The 23,862-nt window shown below is 48.1% G+C and overlaps 6 protein-coding genes across 6 annotated transcripts; 3 read left to right on the forward strand and 3 right to left on the reverse strand.

Moving 5' to 3' along the window:
• The first annotated feature begins 2,665 nt into the window (after positions 1–2,665).
• Positions 2,666–4,443, forward strand: GGS25DRAFT_436597 (MFS general substrate transporter). Its single transcript, XM_049258695.1, has one exon. The coding sequence runs from the start codon at positions 2,757–2,759 to the stop codon at positions 4,404–4,406; it is 1,650 nt and encodes a 549-aa protein (XP_049112719.1). The 5' UTR covers positions 2,666–2,756; the 3' UTR covers positions 4,407–4,443.
• Positions 4,444–6,236: 1,793 nt separating this feature from the next.
• Positions 6,237–8,064, reverse strand: GGS25DRAFT_525093 (FAD binding domain-containing protein; the record flags this gene model as incomplete). The annotated part of the gene is made up of 2 exons (XM_049264723.1): positions 6,237–6,511; positions 6,576–8,064. 2 exons carry the CDS (start codon positions 8,062–8,064, stop codon positions 6,237–6,239), a joined length of 1,764 nt encoding a protein of 587 aa, XP_049112720.1.
• Positions 8,065–8,913: 849 nt separating this feature from the next.
• GGS25DRAFT_505590 (uncharacterized protein) lies at positions 8,914–10,567 on the forward strand. The gene is made up of 5 exons (XM_049262245.1): positions 8,914–9,192; positions 9,348–9,362; positions 9,493–9,827; positions 9,899–9,952; positions 10,025–10,567. Exons 1-5 carry the CDS (start codon positions 9,177–9,179, stop codon positions 10,196–10,198), a joined length of 594 nt encoding a protein of 197 aa, XP_049112721.1. The 5' UTR covers positions 8,914–9,176; the 3' UTR covers positions 10,199–10,567.
• Positions 10,568–11,455: 888 nt separating this feature from the next.
• Positions 11,456–13,103, reverse strand: GGS25DRAFT_525095 (uncharacterized protein; the record flags this gene model as incomplete). Its single annotated transcript, XM_049264724.1, has 3 exons — positions 11,456–11,625; positions 11,683–12,922; positions 13,041–13,103. The coding sequence occupies 3 exons, from the start codon at positions 13,101–13,103 to the stop codon at positions 11,456–11,458; spliced, it is 1,473 nt and encodes a 490-aa protein (XP_049112722.1).
• A 3,816-nt stretch (positions 13,104–16,919) lies between these two features.
• GGS25DRAFT_505598 (P-loop containing nucleoside triphosphate hydrolase protein) lies at positions 16,920–19,062 on the forward strand. The gene has a single exon (XM_049262246.1). It carries the CDS (start codon positions 16,993–16,995, stop codon positions 18,610–18,612), a length of 1,620 nt encoding a protein of 539 aa, XP_049112723.1. The 5' UTR covers positions 16,920–16,992; the 3' UTR covers positions 18,613–19,062.
• Positions 19,063–19,072: 10 nt separating this feature from the next.
• On the reverse strand, positions 19,073–22,016 carry GGS25DRAFT_505600 (uncharacterized protein). Its single transcript, XM_049262247.1, has 3 exons — positions 21,631–22,016; positions 21,448–21,496; positions 19,073–21,360 (listed from the first exon to the last, which is right to left on the reverse strand). The coding sequence occupies exons 1-3, from the start codon at positions 21,690–21,692 to the stop codon at positions 19,738–19,740; spliced, it is 1,734 nt and encodes a 577-aa protein (XP_049112724.1). The 5' UTR covers positions 21,693–22,016; the 3' UTR covers positions 19,073–19,737.
• Positions 22,017–23,862: the final 1,846 nt, after the last annotated feature.

The following is a 23,862-nucleotide window of genomic DNA, read 5'->3' on the forward strand; positions in this document are numbered from 1 at the left end:
CGGATATTTTACCTACAGCGCAGATCTCAGACCCAACTGTACAATATCTACCTACCTACAAGCCTGAGTTCTTCTCGCATACATAGTACATACATATCGGTAATTTAGGACAGCCAGGTAATAAAGTAGTAGCAAAAGAAAAAGAAGAGGATCAATCTACTCCACGTGAGCTCTGCATGCAGTGAGAATCCGATCCATCCTTCGTCAAATAGTAGGCACATAAATTACCTTGTAGACGCATCTTACCCCCTAGTAGCTTGCCCAGTCGTACATTACCCGGAATTCTTGCAAATATGTTCAAGGCTAGGCAAAGAGAGAAACAGCAGGGTGAGCAATAGTCACATATCAATTATGTGTGATCCAAGTGAGAGAGTTTCGACGTCACCAGCTGGATAGCTACTCGAATTTCTAGAAGGCAGACAATGTTCGATCAAAAGATCAGCGATAGAGCTGACGGACGATCCCCCTCCCCTCCCCTTCACCCACACCTATCGCACCCTTCCTGTCTTATTTTCCCAGCCGCTCATCCATCCACACTTCGGCGATCCGGCTTCTTCCCAACACCCAAAACCCCAAGTCCCAACGATTCAGCTCTGTGTCTCGCCACACGAGCCCGGATTGGTGCGCAACAAGTAGAAGAACCAGAGTATCCAAAAGGCTGGATCAAGTTCCCACAGATCCAGGACGGGACAGGACGGGGGATGGGTTATGTGTGCGCCTGCCTCTACAGGGCTGTCCAACCAAACTTAGATGAATCAAATAATATATGAAGGCGATGTTCATTGGAAGCTGAGACAATGCCGATGACATGGCTTCTTATTTATCCTGATGTACAAGTCAGTATATGCCTTATCATGATGCATGTTGCGGGATTGCAGGATCGGTATAGGTAAATGTCACATTATGCCGGGCAGCCGGTAACTATACTAGGTAGTGTACAACTACGTAGGAGAGAGGGAAGGACGTAAGGGGGGGGGGGGGATAAGTTTGGGGGGGCCAACATCCCCAGCATTTCCAGACCTAGGTGTGGGAGTTTTTTCGGTTTCTGTGCTACACTTGGGTAGTATTCGATGTCGTCGTATTTATGAAAATTATACTCAGGGGTGTGTAGATAAAGTGTGTAGATAGTTAGTGGTAGATCTGTGGGTATGGGGCGGGATGCCGATTCGAGCTCAGAACCTAGAATCAACGTTGTATTCTCTCACAGCTCCCCTTGGCGAAGAAGCCTTATGTACCTACTTGGGTAGCACTTATTACCACCATATAAATTTTTATATTTGCATGTACGGAAATACACACCTGGGCACATACAATACCAGGGTAAACATCTACGGTATGGACATACATATGTAGGCAGGGTATTTACATATGTATGTATCATGTACGCACCCCTGATAGTGCTTATACGCGCCCTTACCCAACCGCCGTCAGCGAAGAAAGAGGGAGGCGAGATATCTGATTACGTGCTGCATAATGTTGTCTGCAGCTCATCTCATCTCATCATCTTCTTCGCCTTTCTTTCCCTTCTCTTCCCCTACCCTTTCTCTCTCCCCCGTCCCCCATTCCCGTATTCCTTCAATCCAGAGTTCATCTACCCACGGTCTCGGTCGTCCGCGATCTGAATTCCATTCTGGTTCTAGGACGAAACATTCCCATCACTTTTTTTTCCCATCCCCATCCCCCAATCTCTCATATTTTTCAAAGATCGGATTCAGTTCAGGACGTACGCCCAAAAGAGAAAAAAAAATCCCACCTTCCTCCCACGAACTATTTATGTAGCCAAGGGTCGCCAAGTTGGGCAACGGCGCGGCATACCGGAACGAATCCACCACCAAGCCCGAGCTGAAAGATTCTTCTTCGGGACATCGCCTATCCCTAACTTGAACTCACCCCAGCTTTTTGAAGTTTCGGAAGGGTGCTCCGTAAAGATAACGTACGTAGGTAGTTAGGGCCATACGGAACTACCATATAGAAAGCCTACGTAGGTAGGTAGCAGTAACTCAAGAGATAAGGTCGATCGCCGAGCTTTAGCGTCCTCCCCAAGCAAAGCGAAGCGTGTAAGGCTGGACCACTGGCATGACAGGTACGTATTTCGTAGGATGGGCACGCAAAAGCACCAGTAAGTGGGCCAACACACATCTTATGAAGCACGAAAGGCTCATTGCTACGTTGTGATGATTCCGAATCTGCCGCCTGCAGGGCCGTGCCGTGCCTACTAGGTATCTGGCATCCTGCCACCCTGTCGACTGGCCTAAGCGTGGGGTCTAGACTGAGCTTATTCTGGCCAGTGGTTGGTATGCACTCTAGTCATGCTCTTACGGGTTGCTGGCTCTCGAGCCCATCGTGGCATGATAGAAAAACGCCAAGACATTCCAGAGGCGAGAATATGAAATGGGGGAAAAAAAAAGTTCCTCTTTTCGTAAGCCACAGGCCTAGTGCTGGTAATCAAACAACCCTTTCCGAAAGGCCCGACCAGGAGCTCCATCCATCGGTGCGAGATCATGAGTTCCACGATGAACTACCGAGGACCGCCCTTCGCTTCCACGAGCTAAGATCGCCACAATGTATAGTATGAAGTACTGGGAAAAGTTTGGTTATATCTCGCAAATATGTTGGGCAGAGTTGTGCAGCCGGTCTGGCTGTTCCTAGGCACGGACAAAATATCTTCAGCCTTGGTCGCTGTTCAAACTCCACCACGTGAAACCCCCGGCCTCTAGGCACCTCTATAACCGGAACAGCACACACAGCAGCGAGTCATGGAAGAAAAGAAAGATACCGTCATTGTAGAGAAGGATGTCCCGGTCTTACAGCCCACAGACCTCGAGGAAGAGAAGCCAAAGAGGCCCAGTGCGCTAAGCGGTAACACTATCGTCAGTGTCATCGGCGCTGATACTCCACACGACCTCTCTGACTCCCCGCCGCCCGAAGAAGAGGCGCAACCACAGTACTCCGTATACGCACAGTGGCAAAAGAGGCTAATAGTCCTGAGCGCCGCTTTCAGCGCCCTCTTCGCCTCATGGACGGCGCAAATCTACTTGCCCGCGCTTAACATCGCAGCGGCCGACCTACACGTCTCGATTACCCGGATCAACCTGACGGTCACCAGCTACATGATCCTGCAGGGAGTCACGCCCATTTTCATCGGGGGGTTCGCTGACACGGCCGGACGACGGCCGGCGTACTTGGCATGCTTTATTCTCTACATCATCGCCAACGTAGGGCTGGCCAAGACGGACAGCTACGGGAGTCTCCTCGGCCTCCGCTGCTTCCAATCCGCGACCATCTCGGCAACGCAGGCTCTATGCCAAGGCGTCGTGGCAGACATCGCCACCAGCGCAGAAAGGGGCCAGTACACGGCCTTCATCGCCGTTCCGGCCACCCTAGGCCCAAGTCTCGGGCCTGTTATCGGCGGCGCTATCGCGGAGTACCTCGGCTGGCGCAGCATTTTCTGGTTCTTGACGGCGTGCGCCTTCTTCAACCTCCTCTCCCTGGTGTGCTTCTTCCCCGAAACCTGCCGCAAAGTGGTCGGGGATGGGTCCATCCTGCCGCGAAGACGCAACCAAACGGTGTGGCAGCTTATCAAGAACCGCCGACAGAAAAAGGTCGCATCCGATTCTGAAAGCAGCACGCCGCCTCCTACCCTAGCCACGGCTGCTGAGCTGCCTGCTCCCAAGGTGAATTTCGCCTGGTCCAAGTTTCTAACGTCGCTCGTTCTGCTCTGCGAAAAGGAGCTCAGCCTGCTCTTTCTGTACGGCGGGTTCATTTTCGCAGGCGTATACGCTGTAGCGACTGCCGTGCCTACCTTGTTCTCCGAGATCTACGGCTTCGACGGGTTCAAAGTAGGTCTCGTGTACCTCCCCATGGCCGCGGGATCCATTTTCTCCGTCGCCATCGTCGGCAAGGGCATGAACTGGAACTACCGGCGCCACGCGCGGAAGCTCGGGCTGGAAGTAGACAGCAGCCGGCAGATGGACCTTGCGAACTTCCCCATTGAGAAGGCCAGGATCGAGGTTGCCATCCCGGCGCTCGTGCTCAGCATGCTTATTATCGCGGCCTGGGGGTGGGCCTTAGAGAACCAGGTTTCCATAGCCGTGATGTGCGTGCTGGTCTTTCTCCTTGGCCTGGGCCTCGTCAGCACAAACAGCGTCTTCAGCGCCCTGATCGCGGACGTGCGTCCCGGGAAGACAGGCGCGGCGAGCGCGGCCAATAACATCATCAAGTTCCTTCTCGGCGCTGGCATGGCGGCTGCCATTGACCCGCTACTCACATCCGTTGGGCCGGGCAAAGCGTACTCCATCATTGCAGTGCTGTACGTGTTATTCTCGCCATGCTTGTACTTAGTCTCGAAGCATGGAATGCGTTGGCGCAAGGAGTTACGGGAAAAGGAGGGTGAAGGCGCGGCATAAGGTCATGATAGTAACGAGCAGTATTATATAACTAGACCGAATAGAAGAATTGATAAATACCTATTTACTAATTCACTTCATACCCGTTATGTGCAATTCTCTCTTCTACCCTAATTAGTGTCCCCATCGTACCATTATCAGGCCACCTTGTTGCCGTGTAGGACTAGTGTGCGTCTCGCTAAGAGAATCCTCGCTAGACCATTCACACGTGCGTTGTGCATAAATCGATGTACGCAAAACAGGCTTGTAGAGGATGTCAGACATACATACATGCTGTACGGAACAGGAGTTGATCCCTGATTGCTGCAGATTAGGTAGGTAGTTAGTATCGTGCCGTACATACATACATAAGGCATGTACGTGTGTCATCGACGAGATTCAAGGGGGCCACGCGAAGAGGTAACTCTGCATTTCAACCCACCGGCGAACTACCAAGGAACTAGATCCGGTATTTGATATATTGCCTCACCTACTCGGCCAAGGCTACGAATATTCAAACACACCTCCTTACCGTTATTATTAACGCTCCATCCCATCCGAGTATACCCACACAGACCCACGTGGCCAAGCCCCTGGGAGCTGGGCCTGGGTTGCTCGCTATGTGCCGTAAGAACTATACGTATGTCTTCTATACTTGATACGTGCACCCTCTCTGCCAAGTATCTTGGGAGTTCTGTCCTTGTTTCTTCTCCCAACGCTTCTCCTGTACAAACCTACTACCTAAGCCAAGAGAAGGGGCTTCTATGCCAACACAAGCCCATTCAACTTACATAGTTAGGCGACACCAGAGGAACGGCCTCAGGAATCGTGCGTTCTCACTCGTCAACAGCGAACACAGGAGCATCTACCTACTAGGTACTTATTTAGATAGGTACGTAGTTAGTATCTCGCTATCAGATTAATCTTTAGGCCTCGGAACCTCCAAGAACACCCTCTACGTAGCCTCCCCTTTTTCTACACATACCCCACGACGAAGACCGTCAAGAGCCTACCTACATAGTTACCTAGGTAGTAAATCTTACGTCCTGAAAACCTAGCACTGGTATCAGATCTAAGGCGAATCGGAAGAAGCTGCTCCATACGATGTGCCAGCACGTAATGAGCTGCACCTGTGCGCGTACAAGTAAAGTATAAGTAAAGTATACCGCTCTATGCCAAGCACCTTGCGCGCCTATCCAGTACCGTTGTAAAGATGTATATCACATGGATAAAGTATCAGCCATCCATCCCCTTGAGTAGAGCTCTTCGTCGCTTAATCTATAAAAAAAGGCTTCCTTACGTGCCTGCCCACTATTTGCAGGTACGAAGCACGCCCGTTTTTGAAAAGCAACGAAGATTAACGAGCAGGATAATCAAACCAACAAAGTTACACCTCCTTAATATATCTTGTAATCAAAAACAAAAATTTTCGGCACCGTACAAAGTCGTAGGAGACAAAAAGAACGAATGGTGCTGAGAGAGTGGCCTTCACCTCCTTGATTACATAAGCAGCCCCTGACCGACTCTTGTGTTAGCAAAAGTATCTCGAATAGCAACGAAAAAGGTGATTATGAGGATATATTAACAAATGATTAAAGTTTCTTGAGTATCTAGTTCCATACTAGGGCACCTACATAGTTAATACTCTCCTAGAAATAAGGTATTTGTCGTCTATGATGAGCCTAACGTCCTGGTACGATAGTACTAGGTTAAGGAAATACTGACGACCCGAGTAAAACGATAGTGATATGAATTGCCTCTAGTACCTGCGCTTACTTGTTATTCATAGAATACAAAACATATACGCAGCCATGAAAACCTAGACCGCGGTTTCTACGAATAGCGTCATAATCAAATATGCGCCACCAGTCCAAGAAATACGATGCCAAAATACCCAATAAGCTCGGTCACTGCACCATCGTCCCCGTCGTCCAAACTAATCATTGTGCCAATCCAACCATCTGGTCTTAGGACTACAATAGCACCTTTTGCGGGTTCAATTCCGAAGCGTTGATATGACCTATGGCCGCCCTCGTCGAAAAAAGCACGGCCAAGACGATCATATTGAAGCAATTCGTATGGCGACGATGCACGGTGAGGGAGGATGGTTATGAAAGTTACGCACCCTAATTGTTTTATTAGTTCTTTTTTCTATGTCGTTGTCCAACTATCATCGCAATTAATACGCACCCTTCTCTTGGAGAGGCTGAAATAGAATAGAATCACTCAGGCCTTTGTATATTCTGCTTACGCTTGCAGGCGTATTCTCTGGCGCGAAAACAAGCACGTTGAAGCGTGCTAGGTTAGGAAGCTCACGTATCAACCTTGTCGGCTCAAACGTCCCTGGACGCAAGAGCGTGATATCCGGGCCTCTCATCCCCGGTCCGACCGTCGGCTCCAAGCTGCGGAACGAGCCAGGGACATTCAAGAAGTTGCTTCTGCAGATCTCGTAGGAGATACCAAGCCCGCTATTAAAGGCCCCAGCTTCCTTCAAGATCTGCCCAAGGACTACATTGACGTCTGCCTCGGGATCTCCTCGCCAATTTTCAGGAAGCCGATTTGTCATAAGTCGGCTGATATCCTTGTCGTACTGAATAAGCCGCTGAACGTTAGGGAGCCTTTCGCTTTGATACGTATTTAGGAGACTAGGCAATGCGAGTTTTCGCAGCACTAGACTCAGCTTCCAGCTCAGGTTCACGGCATCATGGATCCCGGTGTTCATCCCCTGAGCCGCGCCCGACGAGTGGGTATGGCACGAATCCCCGGCAAGGAATATGCAGTCCTCAGCGAAGAATTGCTTGGCTATGCGCTGTCCCACCGTATAGATTGTCCACCAGTGGACACGCTCGAACTCGATATGGAAGGGTTTGACAGCAGCAACAGCCTCTTTCACAGCGGCAGCCTGGTCGAACACGGTGTATGCACTCGCTCGATCATCAGAAAAGGCGTAGCCTATCCTGGTAGCTCCGTGGTCAAGTGCAGCCCAAAGCACGTTTCCGTGAGTAGGAGACTCGATGGAACAATAAGTACGGGGCTTAGGTAGATCAGTCTTAACTTGGCCATCTATTCTCACCCACCTGTCCTCGGTTGTAGTACCTTCGAAGGGGATGTTGAATATACTTCGGACAGACGACTGCCCGCCATCACAGCCTATCAGGTATTTGCAGAACACTAATTCGGTCTCTTTCTTGAGATTATCCCTTAGGATTGCCCCGACTCGGTAGTTTCCAACTTCGGTATGATGATCCACCTCAGCATACATCAACTCTACGGGCGTCTCCACTTGCACATCGTACTTTGCCAGTGCGTTTCGAAATATGTCCTCTTGGAATTTTTGTCTCAGCACAAGAGCGAAGTCGAATGCAGTGTCTTTCATATCCTGCATGAAGCTCCATCCTCGACCGTGAACTTCTTCGCCCTGAGCATTGTAAGTTACGGTGTCATGGCAAGCAAAGCAATCCTGCAGCAGCTCGTCGGCAAGGCCTAGTTGGTCAAGCATCTCGCTAGTTCGAGGAAAGAGCGTGATGGCTCGCCCGTACGCATTTTGCTTTTCCTTGGTCACTTTCTCTATGATCCTTACGGACACCCCACCGAACTTGGCGAGCTGGAAGGCCGTAATTAGACCCACGGGCCCGGCTCCGATAATCAGGACGTCAACGCGAAACTTATATTCCTGCATGTTTGTTTAGTATGTGGTGCCGCAATGAAACCTACCTATCAGGTATGTGTTTATGGTTGTGATGAAGAAGAAGAGGATAATGGGCGGGAAGCATGGGGTTTTGATAGTGTCACATTGTAGGGTGGTATCTATACTGAATGCCTTTTACTACAATACGCCAGATGAACCTGCCCCTTTAGTGAACTACATAAGAATGGTAGTATCCAGCTTTCCAATATAGATGTTGAAAACACCTACCTGAGGCAGGCTTCAGCACCATAACTCCTACCAAGTACATGGAATGAATAGCCAGCTCTTTCGTTCTAGATATACTTTGTTATGTCAACTGCCGATAAGAAGAGCAAGGCATTTAGAGCGTGACTTCCATGGTAGTGTAATGCTGAAACTAAAGGTGAGAACCTTTTAGTCATTTGATTCGAATTGCTGCTCTATTATATCTTCGTAGTCGACAGCTAATTGTGCAGGATGAATGGGACTGAAACCAAAGTACATTCATCTCTGGGTTATCTGGCTGCTCATCACCACTCCACTTGAAGCATGCCAATGCAAGATGGGGTCCAGATGCGAGTGATTGAGAAGTGATTGACCTTTGCCTTGCCAGGAAACCAGAAAACTTGAAGTTTTTAACTTCAACAAGTTCTTGCAAGTTTGTGTTTGTTAAAGCAAGAAATTCAGGGATGGTATGCCTTGATAACAGCATAATCAGGGAGGTAACCCATCAGTTTACGAAGACGGGTGATCCCGTTACTGCATGTGTACCTGATATTTGAATACCAGGAAACCTTGGTGCTGTTTCATGCGTAACTCAACTAAACTAAATACTATGCGCAGTACAAGTCAAATGCCCCCGCACACGTCATCATCCAATGGCCTGCTCAGCTGGAGTCCCTGACGCAGCTGAGACTTGTCTAGCTTTCAAGTTGCTTTCTCTTTTCCCCAAAGTATTTAACGAGGTGCATAACTAACTCGAACGACCTACTTTACTTGCTTTTGTTTTTTGATTTCTGATTTCTGATTTCTGATTTCCTACAAAAAAATTTACACATCAAACGCCTCATTGGAAAAAAGGAATACGCCAAACCAAGCCTCCAGTTTCATAAAGATAACTCAGTATGTCGGGACAACAAGGTGCGTACCAGGGTACTAAGATAGGTACCTAAGACCTGACGATACCACTACATACCCCGCATCGCCATAACCCCCCTCTGCCCCTATACTCGGATCTTCAAGAGCGAGATTAGTGCAGTGTACAGCAGCTAGCTAACTGTTATACTGTACTATAGACATCGGCGGTGACAGTAAGCATTCCCCCCAGAGTTCAATGTTTTATTCTCGTTGTGGTCGAAACATCGATGAATAATCTAAAAAGAAACAAAGACAAAACAGAAAATGAAAGAAAAGCCCCTTACTTCTAACACCTCCTCCTAGTGACACATGGTGGCGCCTACCCCGCAGGCGGGGGCTACCCCCGCGCAGACGACGACGACATCCGCGGGGCCGCCGAGCACGCGACCCGACACGCAGGGGAATCAGGCAGCAGCGACCTATTCTCGAGCCTCCTCGGCGCGCTGACGCAGAAGAAGCAGGCGCTCAAAGAAGAGGATGTGGACGAGGACGACGCCGTGAAGCAGCACAAGCGATTCTTCGACCGCAAAGACGACGATGGCGACGACGATGACAGTGCCGACGACAAGAGCATGGGCTCCGCCGCCGCCATGCAGGCATTGAAGATGTTCACCGGTGGCCAGAGTGGGAGCTCTCACGTACGTTTATATTGTCTTGGCTTTGTTAGGTAGAGCAAGGGTAGGGGTCAGGCGCTGACAATATCGCACAGGAGACCAACAGCCAGAGCGCCTTCGTAGGCCTGGCCATGGCCGAGGCAAGCAAGGTACGCAGAGCTAACTAAACCTAACCCAGCCCAATCTGACTCCCATACTAATCTCCCAACCCCCTTTATCAGCTTTTCGACCAAAAGGCTTCCCAAGGCAAGGTCTCCAGTGATAGTAGCAAGGAGTCCGCCGTGATGCAAGCCGGCGAGATGGCCCTCAAAATGTACCTCAAGAGCTCAGGCGGAGGCAGCTCGGGGTCCTCGGGCTCGAGTCTACTGGGTCTAGCATCCAAGTTCCTGGCATAGGGCATTGGGGATTCCAACTAGGTACCTAGCTAGCGTATGAGACGACACCACCTTGAATAGAGCGAGTCTGTGGACCGGTACACGGAGTAGGTGTACCTACTTAATCTGATGATCGCAAGTTTCCCGTACGTAGCCAGATGTGACCCCGCTAGGTAAATAAAACGTAATAAAAAAACAATCAACGGAAAACCTAACCTGACCTCCCCCTATCCCTTCCAACGTGCAACCAAGTCCAACACCGAACATATGTGGGTACCTACCTACCTACCTACCTACCTACCTACTTATGTATGTATGTCCTTAACACCGAAAAGGGGGCGGGATCGAGATCGTGTAACCAGCTCGTATCCATGCAACCATGTACTTCCTCCCCCCCCCCCCCCCCCCTAAAGGAACAAGTTCTAGCCCACAAGAACCCCACCGTGTGATTCCCTTCCAATCAACCCTATTAATGTAGGTACCTACATGATGCATATACTATGGACCGGATGCAGATCCCGCGGCGGTGCGGGCTCCGCGCGACACGGCCTCTCGTTAGTTAGCACGGGCTCCACTTACTGAACTTCGCGTTGCGGCAAGGGCGTTGCGGGATTGATTTCGTTTTTGTTTTGTGCCCGAGCTATCAAGTAGATATCAAGTTACGCCGAGAAGGCATCCTCCATCAGTTTAACAAGGTAAACACAGTTTACCTATTTACACGAGGTATCGAGGGTATTTGACAGCCGCAACCTACCTCCTTGAACTATTCAAGGACAAATAGGAGAGTAATACGATATAGCGCATTAGGCATTTTAGTACCAAAATCTTTGCTGTTTGAGAGCAAGACAATATGTGTCAACTGCCCCTCTCATTAATATGAGCAAAAATAAGGTCCTCATTAACATTCTTGTTCCGTTCCTCGTTATATCATATCGTATACGTCTAATTAAACCAAAGCCACCCATTTTGTTGCCCGTGAGATTACCTCGTAGAAGAGACCGCCTAACCCGATTTCCCTTCCCCAGGTATCTCGAAGAATTGAAAGATGTAACAAATCGTGAGATAATGGATTGTTCGTAAAAGAAAAGGACAGGAAGAGAAAAAAAGAGAGAAAAAAAAAAGGAGAAGACCAACACACCGTGGGTTTGGCCCTAACACCATGCCGAAATCCCGACCTTGACATTAAGCACATCAGGCAGTATCAATGCGCCATACACCCCGAGATTTGTCTATATACCGATTCATCTGGGACGACAATTCAATCGAATCTTGGGAAGTTTACTGTTGCCCCATAACGGGGATGGGCAGTGGAAGGCCAACGTTACCACCGTTACCTCCGCCACCGGCATTCTTCTTCTTTTCTTTTTTTGCCCATCGTAGGCCGCAAGCATTGCAAAGGGTCTTGGGGCCTTGGGGCCCTTTTCTCCATTCAGGAGAATCAAGTGTTCCTAGAATCAGGTCAGCGTATAAAATAGGGGCTAGTTGGTGTAATTTATGTCACATACCGCAGTCGGTGCACACATATTCTTCTGCAACCTTGAGCTTCTTCTTCTTTTCTCCTGTTCTAGGGTCCCTATCGATGGGTATGGCAATGCCGACATCACCTTTAATCAGTGTTGGACTGGAATTCCCTGTAGTGATGCCGCGACTCCGCTCTCCTTCGACGTATCGCAAACCGGTCAACATTTCAATCGTGTCGGTGTGCGATGCGCCTTCGTATCTTGCCATCTTGTCTCTGATGGAGTCTGGCCGACTACCCGCTGTCACACCCTCGAGGTTCTCCCTCGTTAATGCGATATTCAGTGCTGAAGGTCTCTCTGGAGGCGGCATAGCTTGCGAGTCTACACTTGTTTGATTGAATATAGCAGGGCCTTGAGAAGACGTCACAATCGTATCCTCTGAAGCGGCAATATCCGATCGACCCTCTTGACTGGCAAACCAGCTTTGTTGTGATGCTTCCTCATCTTCCTCCTCCCTTCGAAGCTCTGCGATTCGGCGCCTTAATCTCTCATTCTCGATTTTGTGTTCTAAAAACGAGTCAAGTAAGGATGCGTTTTTGGTCGGATACGGCCGTGACATCATAAACACAGCTTGACAAAACGGCGACTGGTTTTCTGGGTTAGGCGCGAACTTGGCCGCAGCAATATGGGCGTGCCCGACGGACTCGAATATGGCATAATTTCCGTCTTTCTTCTTTAGACGGTAGAACATACGCAAGGGGTTCCCGGTAGCTATGGATTCGTTCAATTCAGAGGTAAAGGTCCCCACATCGTCAAGATGAATTAGTTCCTTTACAAATTTATCGACGAGTTCCCCGGCCTCGTAACCTGTCAGGGAGAAAACGCTGGGGGAAGCATATCTGATTCGTCCATGGGCATCTAATATCTGTAGAAAGTCTTTGAGCTCCTCAACGACCTTAGCAGGCCAATTCCTCCTCTTGGTGAATTCGGTTAGGGTACTCCCCCCCTGTAGGACAGGCGCGGGGGCAGGAAAGCTCGGGGTGATCCCTGCGGATGGCAGGGGAACTGGGCTGTCGCCAGAATTTGGTGCAAAATGCGCAGCATCATTTGGGACGCGCACAGCTTGTGGATTTGCGTTTCCCGAAACTGGAGGGAATGGTGGGGGTGGAGGAGGGGCAGTAGCCATATCGTTGAGGCCATCTAGATGCATTGGCAAGCCATCGAAATGTGTGAACATGGAGTTGTCGTAGAGGGACATCATGTCGTTGTGGCCGTTGGCTGCCATCTATTGCGAAGCATATAATTAGCCCGAAAGAAGCTCGAGTTATGGAACCAGTATACCAGTAGACTAGTGATATTTTCGCGGTTGAAATATCTAGGAGCACATTGCCATTAGTACTTACCGGATTCATTGTTGTGGGCGTGCTAAAGTCAAACATGTGATTGGGATTTGGTCCATGGTCCATGATGATGGTAGTGGTTTAAGATGACGGCGTCGGCGGTTATTTGAACTTGAATTGTATGGGTAATTAAATGCGACGTAGTGAAAATGGTAGCGATAGTGGTAGTGGCAGTGGTAGTGGTTATGATTCTTGCTGGTGAATGGAGAGCGCTCGGGTCTCATCAACGAGAGCATCTGGATCAACCAAACCCAACCCGAACAACGAATGAACGGATTCGATTAAACAGTTTAAAGGATTTACCTAATCTGTGTGAAAAGGATGTGTGAAGAAAGATCAGATAGAAGAAAGACTGAAGAAGTAAATGTGAATGTTGATGTGAATGAATTCACAAGGTTTCTGTATTTCAGTATTTCAGTATTTCAATATACCACAGCTACCTAGTACCTACAGAGCTAGTAGATACCTATTAGTAACAGACCAATGACGATATAATATGATATGATATGCTATGAGGAGCTTGGAATAGCTTAGAAGAGGTCCACGGTCTTAATGGGTGGATAAAGAATTGATAAAAAGGGGCAGGGCATATCGAAGATTGAAGGGAAGCGGGATGGGATTTCTACTTTCTCCATTAACAAAACGGATTGCCGTGTGACGTGAATTTGGTACTATCAATGTACGAAGTACTACCTACTAATACATAGATATTATGTAGGTAGGTATGTACCTAGGCAGGTACAATACATACAATAGCACTCTTTCCATATCCACTTACAATACGTCAGAATCTAAGTGCGATCTGGGAAGGAGGTTACGGCCGGGGCGATCATTCGTTTCTTTCATTCACTGGCAACATTGAACGGCCTACCCTTAAGGATACTTACATAACTATACACAAATGCATAATAATACATAATTCAGTCTACTACATATATGTATTTCTTCTTAGTACGTACATATGCAAGTACTACATCACATAGATATTATCTACATCTATTTTAATGTTTCATGTTAGGTTTGAATGTTTTAAAGTTCGGGGCAGTTAGAAGCGTTTAACTAAAGCTGATGTCTCTCTAAACAATCTTCTATCATGTTTAATCGGGTAATGTATGCAACTAAGCACTATGCAGTGCCTAGTACCTAATTATAATGAAACAAACGGCACCAAAATGGCGGATCTAGATAGATATCGACCCCAACTGCCTTAGGGCCTAGGCAACTCGAAGGTGCCTAGAGTGCCTAGAACTCTATTTGCAGGTACAATACATGTAGTTATGTACATCCAGTTTTGTATTCCAGTTGTCATACGGTTACTCCAGGCAGGCACTACAGTTAACAGTGAAGCGCGTTCCCCTCTAGATTTAAGATTTATTGGATATCACGACGCGTTTATCTACAAACTAACTATGTACTACCCACCTACACTAGGTCAACGGTAGCATATGAGGATTCAATCTTGAAAGAAACATTATATCTGATTAATTACCTACCAAACCAAATAAGATGTACAATTACTAAAGAAGCACACCACACTCATTGCAGTTCAACATTATCTATTGCGCGAACACTATACTACCTAGCCCTGGAGGTAATACCCTTCGTATTATGAGTCGATTAGGTTCCATCTTGGGATTCGAGGGACTATTCTGTCACCATGTCTAAGATAGACAAGCTATCCATCTCAGGAGTACGCTCCTTCAGTCATCTCACCCGCGAGACTATACAGTTTCATACTCCTCTAACCCTAATAGTCGGTTATAATGGTTCCGGGAAAACAACTATAATCGAGTGTCTTAAATATGCCACCACCGGCGAGCTACCTCCCAACAGCAAAGGAGGTGCCTTTATCCACGATCCCAAATTATGCGGGGAGCGAGAGGTCTTGGCTCAAGTCAAGCTCAAGTTCACGATTCCACCCGAAACAGCCTACGTTGTCACCCGTAGCCTACAGCTTACCGTAAAGAAATCCACCAGGTCTCAGAAAACCCTCGAGGGTACCCTACTCACCGACTATGGCGGCGAAAAGAGCTCGACGTCGTCCAAAGTCATCGATCTCGACACTGCTGTCCCCAGAGCTCTCGGTGTTGCTCCAGCTATCCTTGACTCTGTCATATTCTGTCACCAGGACGAGTCGTTATGGCCCATGAGCGAGCCTTCGGCCCTGAAAAAGCGATTCGACGAGATCTTCGAGGCCATGAAGTATACCAAAGCAATTGAAAATATCAAGTTGCTACGAAAGAGGCAAGGAGAGCAGCTGCAAAACCTAAAGTTGCTTGAGGGCCAAGAAAAGATTAACAAGGAGAAGGCTGATAAGTGCAGGAAGCTATCGGAAGAGTTGCATGCTGAGATTGATGATTTACGAGAGCAGTGCGAAAAGGTGGAAGAGGAGATGAGTACGGCTGAACAAAACGCTTTGGAGCTGCACAAACAGGCCAATAGTTTCCTAAGCATCGTCGACAATCTGAAGAGCAAGAAGCGAGAACTTAGTTATCTTGAGCAAAAGTTGGAAGAGACAGGGTCCAGGATGGATGAAATGAATGAGCCTGACGAGTCGCTGCAAAACACCCTGGCGCAGTACGAGGAGCGAGTCGCTCGACATGAAAAGGAGCACAAGGAGAACGTCAAACAATATAGCCAGTATCAGAAGGAGTTATCCAAGTCACGCGATAACATGTCAGAAAAATTGGCAGAACAGGGCATGCACAAATCCGACGAGGCAAAATATGAACGTCAGCTTGCCTCGCGCGTTGACCACATCCACCAAGCAGCCCAGTTGCATAGCATTCGTGGTTTCGACGGAGACATGGATGATCGCAAAGTCCAGGCGTTCCAGGAACGAATTCAGAAATTGCTAGCAGACAAGAAGCGAGAGCTCGAACACTTGCAATCGGAGAATGCTAGAGAGTTAGATAATAAAACAGCCGTGATCTCTGAGCTGGAAGGTCAGAAATCTCGTCATACGCATAATCGCATTTATGCAAGGCAAGCGATCACCAAAATCGAGAAGACAATCGCAAGTTTGCAGAACGCTCTCAATTCAGTAGAAGTTGACGAAGGCAGCAAAGCGCTGCTTGACTCCTCCTTCAAGGATGTGGAGGAACGCCTTGGCCAGGCTTCCCAGGAGCTGCAGGACGCAGGCTTCGATACAAAACTACAGCAGGAAGAGAGTAAACTAGAACAACTCGAGTCCGAAAACAGTAGACTTAGTCGCGAGCTTGTAGAGTCTACCAGGTTACTTTCCGACCGAGCACAACTAGATGTTCGCAAAACGGAGTTATCTGAGAAGAAGCGAAAGCTGGACACACTAACCAGCACGTGGAAAGATAAAATTTCTGTCATGGTCGGCAGTTCGTGGGAACCATCAACAGTTGATCGCGAGTTCCAGAAGGCGCTACAGGTAAAAACTCAAGCCTACAACGAGGCAGCCCGAAAGCGTGATGATACTGTCCAGCAACTCAAGCAGGTACAATACACGCTTTCGAGTTTCCAAACAAAGGCCAAACAGCGAAACGAAGAGATAGAACGATGCAAATCAGCAGTGCTCAAGGCGCTCGAGGCAGTGGAGACACCCGAACCAACTGTAGATAAGTTGTCTCAGGAAATCGAAACGTTGGAGGACGAAATCCTCACATTAGAAAAAGACATGACTCTCTTCGATCATTTGAAGGAGTATTACTTGGATTGCCAGAAAATACTTAACAAACACAACCGATGCAATCTCTGCGATCGCACGTTCCCTGACACTGGCGACAAGTCAAGAATAGTTCGAAAAATAAAGAATGCACTTGAGGATACCAGGAAAGAAGAGATGCAGATCGAATTAACCGAGCTTGAAAAACGGCTGGGGACACTAAGAGCAGTTCGCCCTCAATGCGATCTTTACACTAGACTCCTATCAGAAAAGGGGGTGGGGGATAGAGAAATCCGAACGGTCCAGGAAAAAGTAGAGAGCATGGTGCAGCTCATTGAAGAGATGGACGAGGTCGTCCGAGGTAAACAAGAAGAAAAGCAAGACCTCGAGTCGATGAGCAAAACGGTTCTTAACATCTCCCAAGTCAACAAGGAGATTGGGGAAGCTGATGCTCAAGTTGAGAGAATCATATCTCAGCAACAATCAAGCGGCACAGTCCGAAGCACACAAGAGATCCACGAACTCCAGGACAGATGTACTGAGCAGATGAAAGCAATCAAGAATGGCATTTCCAAATTGTCGAGTGAGAGGCAACGCTTGCGAGACTTGATAAATTCGTTAGAGCTAGAGCGAAGTCGATTAAGTAACAGTATTAGTAACGCTGCTCGGCAACTTGAGAGGAAGAAAAGCTTCCAAGACCAAATCCAGGCTCAGAAGGACGACATGAGCAAGCAGAAAGAAGCGATCCAGGAAGCGGACAGGGAATTGGGGTTAGTTGAGCCAGAGATCGCTAAAGCGAAAGCTATCAGAGAAGATACTCTACAGCGAGGACGTGCCAAAGAAAAGAAGGCTGCCGAAGAGCGAGATGGGCTTGCAGCTTCGGTGAATGAGCTGAAGTTAATCAACAACGATATACAGGCATATCTGGATCGCGGTGGACCGTCACTGCTCGCCGCCAACGAGCGAGCGATCCAGTCCCTGGATACAGCCATCAAAAATATCGAAAAAGATATGAATGACCTAACTGCGCGTACCAACAAGATCAAAGAAGAAATTGACAATAGCGAAGGGAGAAAGAAGAATATCATGGATAATCTGACCTACCGCAAGACTCTCCGAGAAGTGAATCAGTTCAAGCGAGAGATTGAGGAGCTCGAGTCTCGTAATGCAAACGAAGATTACGAACGACTTGATCACGAAGCAAAAGAATGGGAATCGCGTCGACATAGACTGAATGCAGAGAAGGGTGTTATGATGGGTACGATGAGAACAAAGGACAACACACTCGCACGCCTCCTTGTCGAGTGGGAGACCGACTATGAAGATGCAGCTAGGAAGTATCGCGAGACACACATCAAAGTCGAGACCACTAAGGCAGCGATTGAGGACCTAGGAAAGTATGGCACAGCACTCAGCAATGCCATCATGCGATATCATGCCCTCAAAATGGAAGAAGTGAATCGGATCGCAGGAGAGCTATGGCAGGGAACATACCAGGGCACAGACATCGATACAATCCTAATCAAGTCAGATACTGAGGTGTCGGGGCGCAGTACATACAACTACCGCGTGTGCATGGTGAAGCAAGACACAGAGATGGACATGCGCGGCCGGTGCTCAGCCGGACAAAAAGTGCTGGCCAGTATCATCATCCGGCTGGCCCTCGCCGAGTCGTTTGGCGTCGGGTGCGGGCTCATCGCCCTCGACGAGCCCACCACAAATCTTGACCGCGACAACATCCGGTCGCTAGCCGAAAGTCTCCACTCCATTATCAACGCCCGCAAGGCCCAAGCCAATTTCCAACTCATCGTCATCACCCACGACGAGGAGTTCCTGCGTCATATGCGCTGCTCAGATTTCTGCGACCATTTCTACCGTGTCAAGAGAAATGACCGCCAAACTAGCATTATCGAGCGCGAGAATATATCGACGGTTGTTTAAATGAGGGTGGGAAGTGCTGGTTATTTGTAGTTTAAAGAGGTATTCTCCGATACCTTGGTCTGAGAGGAATATATGTGGTGTACAGTGATAGGTACTAGGTAGGCGCCCTACTATACCTATTTTTGCTTCACTTCCAAGGTTTGCTTCAACTCAAAGGCTCTACATATAGGGGTTTCTCCCCCTGCTGCCTTTGCTGGAGTTATTCGAGGAAAAATGGAAAGTGATGGATCTTAGAATGGGCTCGACGAATGGATGCTGATGTAATAACTCTGTACGAAGTAAGCCGCGGTACTTGGCTGGGACTTGTTATGAGCTCCTCTGCAGGTAGGTAGGTTGTAGGTGTGCATCTACTGCTCAATCTGCATACACTCACTCAGGGGAAATGATATATAGGTACCTAGGTTCACATAATGATCATGATGAGGTATAAATATATACCTACCTACCTAGCGTATAATCGCCCAGATATACACGATGCTTCTTCGTACGTGATATACGACCGTTTAACGCCTACTTGCCTAATAGACCAACCGGCAACCACATACCTAGGCTACCTAGGTAGGTAGCTAGCTATGTAAGTTTAAGTCAGAGAGAAGGAAAAGTGGAAAAAAGGAGAACTGTTTGGTCATAATGCCATACATAGTCATTCATACCAACTATCCTATTAACATAACACAACACCGTACAGTAAGGAGTAAAAGGATAAAACCCTTCCGCATTCTCAAGATAGGTAGAAGAAGAAAAGAAAAAAACTCCCTCTTTCTGTCCTCTCTTGTCTCCCATGTGTTTTGTCTGTCTGTCTGCCTGTCTGCCTTCCTGCCTTCCTGTCTGCTTGTATTTTTGGTAGCCTGTGTATATCAAATACAGAGAATCACGGACCCATTGTGATTACGAAGGGATAGGGATGAGAATGGGTTGTATATGTATACGCAAATCCACCCGTGCCGTTGCTCCGGAAGGAGTCGATGCAAGCTAGAAGATCCTCTTGATTCATATCAGATTTCTTCTCTTTGTTCCTCGAATTGGCTCCACACCCACCCTCCTCGCCCTTTACTCCTCCTTCCATCTCATCTCGACCGACCCAACCCAACCGTCTTCCGCAAGGTTCGAGGTCTTTGTTGGTTGCTATTGCTCCTTTCCTTCGCCTTCGCCTTCCGCGGACGCGTCCACGTCCATCCCCTCAGCTCCTGTTGTCGACGCAGCGCCCGAATCTTCCTTGCGTTTCTTGCTTGCGCCCTCGGCCCCCAGGTCGTCTGCCGCTTCGCGCTTCGGGGTAGACCCGCGTTCCGAGGGTCGTTCAGATCCGGGCTCGATATCCATCTTGTCGCCGGATTCGGCGTCCGGCTTCGGAGGGCTTTTACTGCTTCCGCGACCCCCTGCTGCCTTCCTGCCGACAGCCGCCTCAACATCGATGCCCTGCATCTCATAGCCGTTGGGGCCGGTAGATGTGCCGGTGTTACTCGGGCCACCGCCGCTAGGTTGTGGGCCCATGTCCTCGGGGCCGATCTCCTCAGGCCCACGAGCGTGCGGCATCTCTTCGTCGGTACCGGTTACCGAGCCTACGGGGGCATCTGCGTCCACCGGTGTTGCTGCTGTCGTGTTTGCGTGAGCATTGGCATGGCTCGCAGCAATATCTGCGGCGGACGGAGGGGAGTGGGACTTCCTCTCCAACTCGGGTGAAGAAGATGGCGGTGTCGCCGAAGCCGCTGCCGCCGAAGTAGGGGGCGATTCTGAGCTAGAGGCAGACGCGGAAGCTCGTCGATGGACTTGGGCGTGCGGGTTGGCGCTGTGTACATGGTGGCTTGGCACGAGCTGGCTAACGGGGACAACGCCAGCACGCTGCTCCTGCCTAAGAAGTTCACCTTGTGTCACTCCTATCCCCCGTGCGCCCATCGAGGGGATGCCGTTGACCGATACCGATACCGTCTCGATACTACCCACACCGTTAGGACCGTCAATAGTCTCGGTGCTTTCGGTACGCACTTCGCCCTCGAGGTCGCTACCCATTCCTGCGCTGATGGCCCCGTTATTTTGAGCTCCGCTGTTACCGCTGCTGCCACCACCATTCGGGCTTCCACGCCCCGGCGTTCCAAGTGATGATTGTGAAGGTCCACCAATTCCATGGTGGTTAGGTTGGAGCCAGGGAATGGGAGTTAGGAGGGCTCCGCCGAGGGCCTCATCACTTCCTGGCGTAGCCCAAGGCGAAGGCGCAGCCAAGGCATCTGAGATTCCATTGGAGAGTAGCGAGGCGGCCTGTACATCTGGTACTGCCGGAGGCAAGGGGTATGTGTTGAGGCCAGAAGTAACATGCACAACTCTGTCTAAAGCATGCAGATATGGAGGTAGAGTCCGGTAATGCTGCTTTGGTGCTAGGACAAGCTCGGATAAGCGTTGCAATGTATGCGGCGGGTACTTGGGGAATATAGATATCAAAGTAGACGTGATCTCGGCGAGCATAGAAGTAATTTGTGGCGGTAAGGTGCCAGGCGGAAGGGCTGTTGCAGCAAAGGAGGTCGGCGTAGAGGTAGGGGGTAGGTTCATCTGCGACGTGATAGGTGCATTTTCTTTGTTAGTGTCTTGCGAAGACGAAGATATTGAGCTTTCTGGTTCTATAGGTGACGAGGGCAAGGGAGATAAAAAGCTCTCCGTCGGCTCCGTGTCGGTTCGAGTTATCGGAGGAATAGACGACGGGATAGTGGGGACCATCGGGGATGATAGCCGCGGGATAGGGAATTCATGGCGTGTTATCTGTTTTTGTTCTCTCGATATTAGAACATGTATCTTGCCTCCATCTCTGCCTCTGTCTGTTTCTGCCTGAATTGTAGAAGTACCAACCTTTTCTATGCGGGATACTATTCGAGGTAATAATACTGGCCAAACAGCACTGTAGTAATGGTTAGAGATAACAATAACGATGACAATAATAGTGATGGCATAGTGTGATGGTGATGATTATAGCGATGATGATAATGATGGAGCTCGGAAAGGGATGGGTGCATTGGAATTGGAGCCTCTTACTAGTCAATAAGCCCGCCATTTGCGACGGAGCGCAGAATATCTTCCTCTTCGATTTCCATCATATTGGTACTTTTTCTAAGAACAACAGGTTAGATAAAATGGCGGGCGCAAGAAAGTGACGATGCAAGCGATCGCGTGTCGCTTGGACTTTTTTTTTTTGACGTAAGCAGCATAGGTAAAGTTCAAAGTTGCGCTCAGGCGCGTTTTCTTTTTTTGGCCAGGTAGGTAACTATTAGTTACCGTAACTACTGAGCAATGAGCACTAAAAAGCAATTGTATGGAGCACTCAGTGTTCTAGAGTCTAAAATTTAGACTCTAAATAACTATGTACATATGTACATAGAAGTGGTACGGGCTCTACTGCTTACATGCATCTTACATGTGTTGTTGAGGCTGAAATAAATGGATATTCATTTAGTTACATACTAATATACTATGTCAACTGGTATGCATATGTTACTATTTTTATGGGCAATCCTTCTCAGCTAAACCTCAAGTGTGTACCATAGGTACTCCTAGTACCCATATTCCATCTGCAAGGTGACGTCCAAAAAGGTCAGATCAATACGATTTGAACATATGTACCTACATAGTATGCATGCAAGTCAACCAGGCAGCCAGGATACATAGCTATTTCTACATCAATGATGCTTTTCTACTTTTCCCCGGCATGATACATACTACTAGTAGTAGGAAGGTGGCATAATAGGTAGTGCTATAAAAGCATAACTACCTACTCGGTACATATATATGTAGGTATCCAGGGCAGTATTCTACTTCGGGATTCCTTCTCTACGGCGTAGTAGAGTAAGGTTAGTAGAGTCTATGTATGTACCCTGTCAGCCTACCTGCCTAGGATAGTACATAGTTACATTGCATTGGCCAGTTTCAACAAAATTCAAGACTGTTTCGTTTCAGGTTTTCTCCCCCTTCCTCCCTTATGTAGGTACTATGTAACTATGCAAGCAGTATCCGAGAACATGAGAACTTGAATATCTTGAATCAACATTGAAGTACATAACTACATATTATGTATCTACATCAAGTATGTAGGCACGTCTATCTAACAGCAATGCAATGCCACCCACACACGAGCCCATCTAGGCAACTCCAAGATACATAGTAGCTTAAATGCTGTTTAGTAACCTGTTCAACCTTCAGATCTAAAGTGGCTGAGCACTTTGTGTGTACATAGTAGATCTTGGCGCAAGCTTCGCCCTGTCCGCCTTCTCCGCTTATCTGCCTCACCTTTCCGGGATTATGTAGTCTCGAAGTGGAACACGGTACCTACCAGGTAGTTATTAGTAAAACTGTAAAAGTAGTCAACGGTACATCGCAACATTGAAAACTTCAACGCTCAATAACATCCCATAAGGCCATTCGCAGGGTTCAGGGGGGGGGGGGAAATATGGTGCAGTTTATATTGACATGTAGGTACCTAGCAGGTACGAAACAACTTATTATTACATATAATTGCACTCATGTCAGTTGTGAATTTGTTAGACCATTGAAGCTTCCATCAATGTTAGTATTTAATATTTAATATTCTTATTCCAAACTGAACTAACTCATACCAGATAAAAGGACTTCAGATGAAAGACTTTGACATAACATTGAAATCAAGATGATTAATAAAAGCGAAAATCGGGAGGAAACTATACTACCCTAACCTAGGTACATACTATGTATATACCTAGGTAGTTACCGCTTGAGCTTCAGCTTGACAGCTTCATATATTTGCTTGGCAGCTGTGCCTTTGAATACGTTGAACACTGAACATTGAATGTTACTGGTCACTAGCCTTACAGTACATACGTCAAGCCAAGATGTCGTTCACCATCACCATCACTGAAAGTACGAGGCATACACATAGGCATACCTAATCGGAAGCAACATCAATGATCAATGATTTTGTTCGGCCGACGGGGATGAGTTTCATGTAAAATATACAAATGTATGTGAAAAATTATTAATACAAAACAATCTCCTATTCAAAATATTAAAACAAACAAGAAGGAAAAGAAGGCTATTACTCTATCAAAAAACGTCGCATCAATACTTCGTATTAGGATAAGATGGGAGATGACGAAGCTAGATTGACCAGCAGAAATGAGGTGCTTTGTTGTGGTGGCTGTACCCGAAATACATCCCTAGTACGATAGAAAAGTCAATGGACTCGAATGGAGCCCTCCAAAAGTAGAACTCGCTAACACTAGAACAGTAAACTTAGTG

The sequence above is a fragment of the Hypoxylon fragiforme genome (assembly GCF_022984875.1).
Source record: "Hypoxylon fragiforme strain CBS 206.31 chromosome Unknown GGS25scaffold_9, whole genome shotgun sequence".
Classification (NCBI taxonomy): Eukaryota; Fungi; Ascomycota; class Sordariomycetes; order Xylariales; family Hypoxylaceae; genus Hypoxylon; species Hypoxylon fragiforme.